General features: G+C 36.8%; 1 protein-coding gene across 1 annotated transcript in view; it reads right to left on the reverse strand.

Moving 5' to 3' along the window:
• LOC149473602 (fibrillin-2-like) overlaps positions 1 to 12,856 on the reverse strand; it is a 238,911-nt gene that overhangs the window by 14,366 nt on the left and 211,689 nt on the right. Inside the window, exons 32-52 of the mRNA XM_089675603.1 lie at positions 12,725 to 12,847; positions 11,823 to 11,945; positions 11,275 to 11,400; positions 10,991 to 11,113; positions 10,030 to 10,152; positions 9,778 to 9,939; positions 9,548 to 9,616; positions 6,508 to 6,633; positions 6,199 to 6,324; positions 5,106 to 5,255; positions 4,196 to 4,267; positions 3,981 to 4,106; positions 3,687 to 3,812; positions 3,465 to 3,590; positions 3,251 to 3,367; positions 3,012 to 3,140; positions 2,646 to 2,765; positions 2,168 to 2,293; positions 1,513 to 1,665; positions 352 to 417; positions 88 to 213 (exon numbers count right to left, since the gene is read on the reverse strand). Of these exons, the coding sequence (XP_089531729.1) occupies positions 88 to 213; positions 352 to 417; positions 1,513 to 1,665; positions 2,168 to 2,293; positions 2,646 to 2,765; positions 3,012 to 3,140; positions 3,251 to 3,367; positions 3,465 to 3,590; positions 3,687 to 3,812; positions 3,981 to 4,106; positions 4,196 to 4,267; positions 5,106 to 5,255; positions 6,199 to 6,324; positions 6,508 to 6,633; positions 9,548 to 9,616; positions 9,778 to 9,939; positions 10,030 to 10,152; positions 10,991 to 11,113; positions 11,275 to 11,400; positions 11,823 to 11,945; positions 12,725 to 12,847 (2,538 nt within the window). The remainder of the gene's footprint in view (positions 1 to 87; positions 214 to 351; positions 418 to 1,512; positions 1,666 to 2,167; positions 2,294 to 2,645; positions 2,766 to 3,011; positions 3,141 to 3,250; positions 3,368 to 3,464; positions 3,591 to 3,686; positions 3,813 to 3,980; positions 4,107 to 4,195; positions 4,268 to 5,105; positions 5,256 to 6,198; positions 6,325 to 6,507; positions 6,634 to 9,547; positions 9,617 to 9,777; positions 9,940 to 10,029; positions 10,153 to 10,990; positions 11,114 to 11,274; positions 11,401 to 11,822; positions 11,946 to 12,724; positions 12,848 to 12,856) is intronic.

Here is a 12,856-nt window from a genome sequence, read left to right on the forward strand (position 1 = left end):
AAGCACAAACGCTATCCATAACACCTGTACCATGTTCATTTCATTTGCCAGTATTTTCCTTTAACACCTGTTTTCTGTTTCACTTACCAACACAGTTAACCCCTGTGTAGTCTAGATTATACCCAAATGGACATTCACATCGGAAAGAGCCATCTGTGTTAATACAGACTCCATTAACACAAACTCCGGGGTTCTCTGCACATTCATTGACATCTAAGAAGACAAGAGAGAAGAAACTACTTTTCAGCCTGGACTTGTATACAGCTAATTAATATTTTTCTGCAGTGTGTGAAAAGAGAAGTGATAAGTGTAAAATATTTCACGCTTATACTTGCTGTTTGGGTCACTGACCTTCTCTGGTGTCTCCAATGTTAGGTATTGAGCCAAAACCATATGGACAGAGTTCTCGAAAAGCCACTAAACAGAAAAGAAAGATAACACAATATTAAACTGTAAAAAGTAACAACGCCAACATTCCTATAGGGGCCCATTCACACTGAACTGGACAGCTGCTGCACACTAAACTGCAGCGGTTTAGTGTGCAGCATCTGATCATTCTGACTGCCGTGAGCCAGCAGTAGTGGGGACGTGATGCACATTCCAGTGCATCACACAGCCACCCCTTTTGAATGTACGATCTTTATTTGAACCATACAAAAGAAACACTTCTTTCATGTTACTGGACAGCTGCACTGCTGTACAGTGGCATGTGATTCCACCTGGAGCGTTGCAATAAAATACAGCATGTCTGCATTATATAACAGCTCACTGCACAGCAGTTTTCTGTGTGTCCTAGAGGTGGCTTGCCTTCATCAATTATGGAAAACTGTATAGGTCATTGCACATTGCATGTATAAACAGGGACTAAATCTGATCAAAAAGTTAAAGCATGAATGGATTGCAAATTAATGTCAATTTCAATTTATATTTTAAAATTGTAGTCACAAAGACTACACTGAGCATTGAAAATTCTTAAACATTTGGATTGAAAGAATTTCTATAGTCTAATTCAATGAAAAGTGCTTATCTCAAGTGTAGCCAACCACAGCAACCAAATGAAATTCACTTGCTTAGGTCAACATTATTCAAGATGATTTTTATTTTATTTTGGGGGGGGACAGGGTTAATGTACTTTTAAAGTTCATCTCAAGCAAACATTTGCTTCTTTATAGATTAAAGATGACATCATGAAGCTGAGTTACTAGAGGTACTGAAAATGTTTACACAGTAAATGATGCGAAAAATCACTTCAATTATCCAATCATTACAGATGACATGAGTAAAAAGCGATTTTCTTTTCACATGATTGAATAGTTGAAGTGAATCAAGTTATTATATCAGTTCCTTTAGGAAATCATCCATTATCTACTTGCAGTCCTATAACTTTAATAAAAAAGTCATGTTATTACTTACAGAATATATTATAGAAAACATTAAACAAGATTTTTTTTTCTTCATTTGGGAAAGTTTTGCATTGTTTCTATGTTTTTATATTGTCTGAGCAGTTCTTACCAGTTCCTTCCTGTGGACAGAGCTCACATGGATCTCCCCAGCCCTCACCAGCCATTGTACTACAGCAGCACTTTGATTTTGTAGTGTTGAAGGCTTTAGGCACTGAGCACTTTCCATTATCAAACTGAGTGAAACAGAAACTCTGACGAGTATCTGTTAAAAAAGAAATATATAACCATTACACGGTGTATTAACCTACATTTTCACTTAATAAAACATATTATTCTAACACATATATGGTCTGTTACAAATATGTTATATAGGACACATATAGAATGTGATATGCATCATTCACACATGGCTATACTTTCCTTTTAAACTAGTGCTATAAATATTAATGTATTATTATAAACACCACGCATATTAAGTCTTTGAATTAATGTAAGAAAAATGTCTCAGTAATTGTTGTGTTATATGACTACTGTATTATATGGCTACTAAAATGTATCCCTTAATTAATACTTGAATATTACACAATATCACACTATTATCACACTACTGCAATACAGCATCTGATATCTACTATTATATCAGTTCTTGTATAGTTGCTGTAGTTACAGTAAATGCTAATGTTATATTGGAGGTCATGTTGTTGGTTAAGAAATATACTCCTGTGGGCATATATGATTACGGTATAATCATCATCTGTTCTCACCAAAGCAACGACGCCCATTATCAGACAAGATAAATCCTGGAGGACATATGCACTGGAAGCTGCCTGGAGTGTTAGTACAGGTTCCAAAGAGACAAATATTGGGCTCTTCATCACATTCATTAATATCTGAAAATAAAATATAATAATCTTTATCAGTATCTGAAAGAAAATAATCTTCTTCAATGCCATTCTGTCAGCTGTATGTTGTATCTAAAATCAGTGTCCACAGTATATGTGTATATCACTGGATCTCATCTTAATGCATTGCAGGCAAATGTTTAGAAACTGCTTTGCTCCATTACTACATTTCCAATGATTGCCTTAAAGAGGTAAATTGCTTAGAATTAGTGGACATCTGCACATTGTTAAGCCTGCAGACATACATAAAACTCTAAAATCTTTAGCCTTATTGGCATTAGTGATTCCCCTTTAGCCCATCCTCCTCACAGATATACAGTACATTAGTAATGTTACTCACCAATGCAGTTGTCATTCTGTACTGCATAACCTGGAGGGCAGATGCAACGGAAGGATCCTTCCAGATTTTGACATGTGCCTGGAGCACAGGTCCCAGGTAAACTAACACACTCATTAATATCTGGAAAAAATTAAAACAGAAAATGCTCATAACTCTACTTCAAAATATTCAAAACCATACCATTTCTGGGATGTATTATTATCGCGACTATATTATCTGGAAAATCATAACTTTTAATACTATTTCTGTATCATTTCAATGTGTAAAGTTTGTGTAATGAGGCTTTACATAATTAGACTTGTTGCAATGATCTGTCCCAACTGTGATCTGTTAACTTCAGATACATATATGAATGATAGTACTTACCAACACAATTTTTCCCATCTAGGGTGATTTCATAGCCTTCATGACACAGACACTGGAAGGAGCCAATGTTGTTGATGCACTGTCCATTTCGGCATACTTGTCCCACAAGGGAAGAACATTCATCTATGTCTGTGTGATGAGTCAATAAGAAATGAGTACAATGACTGCAAAGCAGTCTTCTACTTGTAAGATTTAAGTATCACAAGAGCACAGGAGCAGAACAAACACTGAAAACGTACCCATGCAGTCATTGTTGTGAGTCAGTTCAAAGCCGGGGAAGCAGAGGCAGTTATAAGATCCCACTGTGTTCTTGCAAGTACCATTGCCGCAAGGCTGGCGATCGCACTCATCAATATCTACAATATCATCACAAAGAAAACTTAACATTGTCCACCTCTTTATAAGAAAAAATAGCTGAACTGTATTAGAATTGTTTTCAGTGTGATCACTCACCCATGCACATGGTTTGGTCAACACTTGCTTTGAATCCATTGTGACAGATGCAAATATAGCTTCCAATTGTATCCATACATGTTCCATGACTGCACACATTTGGAATCTCATTACATTCATTTCGGCCTAAATGAAGAACAGTATATGATGAATACTTAGCTTGTCAAGCTGGCACTGTGACCACGGTCATCATACTATAAGCAAAGATATATTAGGACTCACCAACACAAGCTCCACTAGGAGAGAGCTTGTACCCACTTGAACATTCACAGCGGTATGAGCCTGGGATGTTAATGCAATCTGCATTTATCTGGCACAAATTCTCTCCACTGCTGCACTCATCAATGTCTGCAAACAGAAGTACAAAACTCATTAATACCATTTCTGGCACATTTCCATTGTTAAAAAAAAAATTTCCAGGGCCTTTTGATATTGAAGGGAGCATGCAGAACAATGTTGTGCATTATGCTACAGTAATTTAGAGTTTCCAAGAGAGTTGAAAAGTTCCTAACAAACCTTCACAGATTAGAAGAATGTTGTTGTAGCTGAATCCCATTGGACATTCACAGCGGAAGCTTCCAATCTGGTTGATGCAGACACCATTGGTGCAAATTGCTGGAATTTCACTGCACTCATCGATATCTGAACATGAAAAATATGTATAGATCAGTTGTTACTTTAGCACCAAATCATTATCCAAAACATAATTTCAAGAAATGCAGAGGTCTTACCCATAGGTTTACCAGTTCGGATATCAATAATAAAACCAGGTGCTTGGTTTCCACAGAGAATCTGGTATTCAGCTAAATTGAATAAAAATACACAGTTGATGAATATGAGGAGGGGCAAGAAAACAGTATCACATAAAATGGTTTAGAAGCATTAGACTGAGGTTTGATCCCGCTAGTACGTTAGTACTGATGTACAATCTTGTACTTTTTAGCTGATTCCTGAGCACACATGCACTGTGAAAACAATCATAGCGCCAGGCTTATTTCTACATCTGAATACTAGTAGTTGACCACAAAAAATCTAGTATAGACAATAATCTTTTGTGTAGGGGTGTCCCAAGATACTCTGAGACTCTACAATAGTCTTCCAATCCAGCTAGAATCTTCTGGATCATCTAATGTCTATGGGTATGTTACATCTCGGATTTCACAGGTTATATTGTCCATTTACTGCGCTGATGGTGGCCAATACGTTTTAAACAGCTTTGTGCAGTTTAAAATTATTTGCTCTATAATATTATTATACAGGATTTATATAGCGCCAACAGTTTGCGCAGTGATATAATAATAATAATAACAATATTAGGCTATATTTGTGGTTCTGGGAATAAACTTACAAACAATAGGGCTTAAAATGAATGCTTTGTATTGCCCTACCAACTATCATGACATGAAGACTAATCCTTTTTTTACGATATGTGATTGAATGAGAAAATATTTTTTGTTCTAAGAAGGCTCTACTGTGCCTGAGCACATTTTGGTTCCTTTAGTACCTCCTGTATATAACCTTCTGGGTTATACTTTCTTGTAAGTTAAATGTAATGTTCTGTTATTATTTAGGGACCTATAAAAATATGCTTTGCTAATACAAGTAACACATTACAATGCTATATGTATAATGGTGACTTACGACTGGCTGGCACTGGACATGGCTCGCAAGGTTTGTTCCAGGCTTTTCCGATGTTGTAGGAACAGCAGCACATTTTCTTTGTCATGTTTGTGGACAGTTCATTTTCACATGTATCATTGTAGTTACGATAACACACACTCTTTCTCATATCTGTAATGCAAGGTGCAGTAGATCAGCAGTGGGTTAATAGCACTGGTATTCTTGCTTTCTTATATCCATACTATACAACATCATATATTGGGCTCTTAGATATTCCCAATAAATATAGGTCACATTACTCTTATTAACAATCTATAAGAAATCAGTGCATAAAGCTATCCACACAGATTACGGTCTACTTAACATGTGAATATTTTCTATGCTATAGGGAACCTTTAGAAATGTTATCTATGCCTAAGCAGTACCCTAAAATACAAACCTTTGTTTAGATTTCCTCTTGACAATACCTACAGCCTCACAGTTGTATATCTGCAATGTAGGATCTCAGGCCTCTGACTGCTAGTCGTAGCAGATCTGAAGTGATGTTTGGTGATTTCAATGCTATGCTGCACACTGTTCTCCTTGCCAGAGATTCTGACATGAAGAAGCAACACCCTGCCTCTACAAAGATGGTCCACACAGTGATACAGTGCAGAACAAGTAAATCATTAATGGAGAAAGATCAGTTGCAGGTAGACCACAAGCAAAACTGCTGACTAGTCCTTTGTCCTCTGCCTGCCTTTTTTATGGACAGCAGAGTTTAGTTCCTCCTTTTATTAGAATGACCTCCAACAAAACAATGCAATGATTGTAATCCAGTCAGAAAGGATTGTGCATTACACAGTTTTTTTTAATAAGAAGGCTGTCAGCTTTAGGGTGTTAGATGTGACATCGGTTTTTAAAAAAATATTTAGTCTAGCCACAAATGGGTATATGCTGAGGGAATTAGTAAGAATCTCCAAACAGTTAGGGTTAAACATCTGCTAATACTTCATATATGCTTGGCAAAGAATCCAATACGCAATAATAAATGTCATTAAGCAAGGATTAAAAACACAGAATCTAAACAGACAAATGTAATGCATAGATCCCAGATATCATTAATAACACATACCCATACAATTGTTTCCTCCGTTGACTTGCATATACTCTGGAGGGCAAACACAGGTATAGTTCCCAAGCGTGTTATAACAAGTACCGGGTCCACAGATTCCAATGTGAGCAGAACACTCATCAATGTCTGGAAAAAAATTATATATTTCAGTTGGATTAATGGATAAAGACTGTACAAATGTCGTTACAAATATCAAACAATATTTTACTACTACCAGCATGTTTCTTTTTTTTCTTTCAAATTGTCTACAAGAGAATTTATTCCATCAACAAATTAGAATTAGCTATTAGCATGCGGTAAGTTTTATACCTTCACAGATGCGGGTTTCCTCATTCAGGTAGTAGCCAAGTGGACACTCGCACTGGAAGCTTCCAAAAGTGTTTACACAGTTGCCACCCTGACACAGGCCTGGAAGTTCTTGGCATTCATCAATATCTATATGGACGAAATCATACATAAATTGAACAAAAATTAAAACAGATGCATTAAAATAGTTGATCTACTGCACATGTGGAAAAACCCACTTTTGCAATATTGTAACATCCTATTAAAGGAAAGAGATTTGTGGCAGTATGTGCAAATGAAAAATAAAAAGTGTTCTCCTCACAACTGTAAAATTTAGCACTTTGGAGCTTGTTCAAATGAGCATTATCACTAATAACTTCTGGTAAGTTCCCTGAAATTGCTGGCGATACACAAGGAGGTTCACTGTGTACACTGACCAAATATAATCTAGATTTTTGTCTTTGGGCTTCTGTTTAGTATTAACTGTGGAATGTATTTATTTGCAACACTTCTCTACAGAAGGGTCAAGAAACCACTGTACTGTCCAAAAGTTTGGATTTGCAGATATGTGTCCCCTCTTCTTTTGAGGCAGGTACTGGGCCCTTTAAGAGACAGAGCAAGAAAACTCATTTTTTTCTTCTGTTCCACTATGTATGAGCAAGTCCTTAAGGGTGGAGCAGACTGATAGTTAGGAAGTAGAAAGTGGAGAAAGGATGTTAAGAATGAGACAGCGTGGCTGTATTTTGCACCTGTACATATTTTCGGAGACTGCCAGGAAGCTCCATTGTTGCCTGGGTCCTGTGGAGCCTCTGTGAATTAGACTTTGTTACCTTAAAGTTCCATGGCTGAAGTAAGCGTATCTCTTTTAAGTTACTGGAATTGTGCTAACCTGACAAAGAGCCTGTAATTTTTGGTTTCTTGATATGGACACTTGTTTTGCTGCATACAAGCTTGTTGAGTTTAATAAAGGACTAACCTATTTAAAGAATTAGCACAAGTATATAGTAGCAGTAGGGCAACAATGGAAAGAAGAGGAATATAGCCCATTTGAGTACCGCAGAAGTGTGCAGGTGCATATAACAAACACTATATAGGGTCATTAGGAAGTGTGCATTGTATTTAAGAATGCATAGTTATAGTTAACGGATATGTGCATTAATATGAAAGGAAATCTGTGAAAGAGACAAATGTCCCGTGATTATTTACAATGATTTTAAAAGTGCTATAGGTAAAAGAATAATAAAGAAGTAAGCACGAGTAGCTCAAATTAAAATCTATACTCTATACCACTGAACAGGCATCACTTGAGGAGAGTTCACAGGTTGTGGGAGACAACTGCAACCTACAGAATATTGAGAAAGCCATGTGCCCATAGCAGAATCATACAAGTAAGGCGTGATATACCCTGATAAATATATAAGGCTTGCTGTTAATCAGGAGGGTAGTATTTCTTTAGCTTTCTTTGATTCTGAGCAGAAAAAAAATGTTTTTTCAGTTTTCTCCGAGTTTTGTAATTCCCAGATTAAGTTCTGGATCTTGGAGGCTTCAAAGATTCTTGGATGGAATGAAGCCTCAAATTCTGTGTCCAGGTCTTACCGGACACCAGCAGACTGTGTGTGTGCACAGCCGCTGTAAGCAAGGGGATGTCAGTAGTTCAGGGTTCCAACCACGAGACAGGAGGTTCTCTGCCCAGATCAGGACCTTGGCCAGTGCAGCAATGAGCTGCAAGAAAACCATGAGAGTAAAGAAAGCTACGTACAGAGAAAGGTGTAGAGGTTGGCCGGAGGAACCAACCAAAAAGACCTAGGTTTGAGGCCTGAGCAGCAGCACTGCAAGAGAAAGCCAGGAGGCAAAAAAAGTCATTTTTTGTGTGTTGGAATTGATGGTGGAAAGCCCTGCAAGGGCAACCGTATTTGAACTTTTGTGTTGAACATGATGGAAAACCCTGCAGGGGGCATCTGTTTTTACTTTCTTGGAACTTTTTTTTTTACTTGAAACATAAATGTTTTTTGAAGAAAGAAAAAAAATAATGGGAGATTACAATACAGGTATCAATAAGATTATCAATAACAACGAAGAAAAATCTCCCAGGTACATACATTGCAACTGTTATTTGTACATTACATTTCAAGCAGGTAAATAACAAATTTAGAAGTTGCTTTCTCATGGGAATAGTCATCTAAGTTGGGTATGTGCCCAAAAGGGCTTGAGAACATCAAAAAAGCAAGCATAATTAACAGACAGAAGACAGAAATTGCATACATTACAGTCTATGTTGCTCGGCTATTTTTGGTGATTTTCATAGCTTAGAACTTATAGATTTTAGGACCATGTGTTGTTTTTGAAGCTAAGGCTATTCCTATTGATATGCAAATGAACCATCTGGACTAGTTTATGAGCTGCACAGGAAGCTCCCTACAGGAAATGATGTGCAGGACCTGGGGGGTGGGATTAGGACTTTGAACAACCATGTGGTGAGAGACAAAAGAGAGTTGTTCTGGACTTTGGAGAGGAAAGAGTTGTTCTGTGAGACAAAGGAAGGACACACTTGTTCTGAAGATGGATGAGAAAGCAGTTGGACTTTGAAGGAACCATGAGAAGATTAATTAATCATGAAAGTTGAGTAGCTGTTTAGTATACCTATTGCATACATATTGTACATGCTTATTTGCTAGGAAGATAGTCAGCTTGTGCATTTTGTAGGCATATTTTGTTATACTTTCCATGCTCTGATTTGTGTATCCTGAAGTTGTATGTGCAGATTTTCTGTTTAGTAAAAACATTAATACATTACAGAGGTCTAAGCTTCCTTGGCTTTTATCGCAAAAACCTTTAAATAGACACAAACAAAACACAGACCCGAGATCTTATCTCCGCAGAATGTCCTTTTTGAACTTTTACTTTCTTCTGTAAATAAAAATGGACTAACAACCCCCTAAACAATATTTCCTGGCTGGAGTGAACGCATTGGGAAGCACTGCACTTGAGCAAATCCCCTCCCTATTATGTTATAGGAAATTGCTGCACCAAGAAGAAACAGATAGAACACAAAATGTTGGTTTACCTTCTAAAATAACTGTTATAGGATTTGGTCTGAATCCCTCTCCTCCTGGGCAGAGTGTTTTGTATTCAGCTGAAACACAATGAATATAAATATATTAGGTTTGGTATACCATGATCTAGCCTTTTATGAGCATTTTATGTTTGAGAAACAACAAACAAAATAGTGGGCTATAATAATTTATAAAAATAAAATAGGTTCCCCCTTAAATCCTAAAATAAGCCTTAACTTACTAGAGTTGGCAAGAGGGCAGCTTTCACAAGGGTTACCCCAAGCACGTCCCAGGGAGCAACAGCAGGATGCTCGGGTAACACCAACTCCAATCTCGGCACTACAAGCTAGGCTAGCATCTCCTCTTGTCAGTGTTTCCAAGTAGCAATTTCCAACACGAGTATCTGTGCATTGGGGAAAAGGACATTATTCAGTAATTAAAAGGCAAATACAACACACATAAACTTTTTTGATCACAGAGGACATTCACTTACCAACACAGCCAACTCCAGTGGGATTTAGTTCAAAGTCCTGTGGACAGTTGCACAGGTAACTTCCAGGTGTGTTTACGCACAGGCCATTGATACAGTTCACTGGGTCAGCACATTCATTTACATCTAAAAGTTAAAAACATGGTTTGTAAATTGTAAATATGTTTTTTAATACTCTAGCAGATGCTCCATGTCCATCTTTCCTTACTAATGATTTCCTTTTCAATCATTTCTATACTTTTATATAACTTTTGGTGTTTTATATATAATATTATATATAAATATTCTTAGTGGAAAATGAATTTTACTTAACCACATCTACCTAACCACTGATTAAGAAAAGGCATAATGGTGGGCACAGTTTCACTTTGTAATAGGTGTTCTGAAAATGTGTTTTTCCTTATAACAGCAGCTAACAGGAAACAAACAAGGATCTAATGGAAGCAAATGCTGTTTATTGATCATTGACCTGGACATGCTAATCACTTGTGAAACCTGTGTTATTTTTAGGCATTGCCTATATTGCCCAAGCCTGTACATCTATGTCATAAAAGGAACACTTGCCATTCATCCAAAAGACCCACCAAACACATCCAAAATACTTGAACTGAAAGGTTTTTTTCTCTGTATATATGAAAAAATAGTGAGGTGTTCATGTTGTGACAAGTTCAGAAGAATTGTGCCTGCAGCATTGTCAAATTGAGAATATGCAGTTAAGCTGGCACAGGAGATTTAAAAGATAAGAGTAAGAGCTTTGTTTCCTTTTTTGAGACCAAAATTACAGTGACATGCTGTATTAGATGGACAAGGGTCTCTCATAGTTCACTATTCTTCTATAAACTGCTAATACCTGAGAAATTAATTGTTTTACTGGATGCACACTGAACATAATTTTCAGTGTTGCTTTTTTCTATGTAAGGGTATAATAGCATAGTGATATTTATAATATAGGATAATACCTTACCTGTACAGTTTCCTCCACTTCTGTCAAGCTCATAACCATCATCACAGACACAGCGGAACATTCCTGGCAGATTCTGGCATGTCCCAAAGACACAAATGTTCTGAAATGTGCACTCATCAATATCTAAAAGTACATTTAGCAGAGAGTCAAGTCACAAATACATACAATTTACTAAAATAAAATAATTCAGTATGTTATCACATCGATGCTTAGTTTCACAAAAAATGCTTGAATAAAATGTTTATGTGATGTTGGTGCTTAGGCTTTTAAAATGTTCCACACACCTTGACAAGCCTTGCTGTCCTCAGTAGGAGTGAATCCCATTTCGCACTCACAGCGGTACCCTCCAGGAGCATTTAAGCAATGACCGTTTTCACAAAGGTTTACATTGTCCGCACACTCATCAACATCTGCAATTGACAGCATAATCATTATCAGAGGACGACAAGAAAATAGTGAATTTAAAGTAAACTCGAATAAGCTATTACAATTAGAATAATACGTTTGATTAAATAGTAGAAAACTTTATAAATTGTCTTTCAAGGAGTAAGCACATAATTAGCACTGTATGTAGAAAAGATAATAGAGCGAGCACTAAATTCAGTATATAATATTAAAATGATATATATTCAAATGAATTAAAAGCAGCTAGCACTCAGAGTATAGGTAACAGTCCCAGAATCACAATTTCTAAAATATTAGCGCAGCGCTAATATTTTAGAAGCATAATTAGCACTATTCTGTATGTTAACAGTTTCTCATTTTACATTTTTGACTTACTGATACTGTAAATGGATAAATCAAATATTATACAAAAATAGGTCTTCTGTACCTGAGCAAGTAAAGCCATCTCCATTGAATCCTTCAGTACATGTGCATCTGTATGAGCCCGGAGTGTTCACACAGTTGGCATTTACGTTACAGTTATGGTCCTCTGTAGAGCATTCATCAAGATCTAAAAAGCAGAGAATTGATTGTTATTTAATTTTCTTTATTATGCTCCATTCACACTTGTACAACTCCAAAGTCGAGGGACTTTGGAGTGCAACCTTAACACAACTTTGGAGGGGTGCGACTTGAATGTGACTTGTTGTCCCTCTGCAAAGTCAGACTCACCGTTGCACTACTGTTGCATGTAAAACATTCAGGTATGACTTTCATGCAACTTTTGAGGGTTAACATTGAAGTCTTTGGCCCTCAAGTTGTGTGAAAGTCAGACCATAGTAGTGAATGAACTACTTTGAAGCTGATTCTACTTTAGGTCACATATATATATATATATATACGTAACCTAAATGCACAGCCTGATCAGAACATTGCAGTGCAGTATTATGTATGTTACTACAATGCATGTTAGCATCCATTGTTGCCATGTAATTCCATTCAATTTGAAAGGCACCCCAACCCACTTTCTAACGCACCTGCATTGCAGTGCAACACAGTACACTGCATTACACTAATTTGCATGCACAAATATTGGTCAGTTTTGATGTATTAGGCAGTCCTTTTAAATAAATGGGCTGCCTTAATGAAGTACTTGTTAATGCGTGATGTAATGTGCAATAATGATGTGCACATGTATTTACAGCACTGCATCAGATCATGCTGGTGTGAATCTACCGTAAATGGATCAAGGTGATACCCCTTCAACAATACAGTTTCAAATATAAATGTGCTTTGTGTTGGGGTTTGCATTTTAAAACATATAGTTTACAGATCTGAAATTTCACCTACCAATACATTTGAGGCCATCTCCAACCCAACCTGTTCGACATTTGCATTTAAAGCTTCCGGGTACGTTGACGCAAGATGCGTGCACATCACAGTTGTGTGCTCCAATTTCACATTCATCAATATCTAAAGAAA

Source organism: Staurois parvus, unplaced genomic scaffold, assembly GCF_062004578.1.
Source record: "Staurois parvus isolate SC_StPar_1 unplaced genomic scaffold, SC_StPar_1.0 ptg000013l, whole genome shotgun sequence".
Taxonomy (NCBI): domain Eukaryota; kingdom Metazoa; phylum Chordata; class Amphibia; order Anura; family Ranidae; genus Staurois; species Staurois parvus.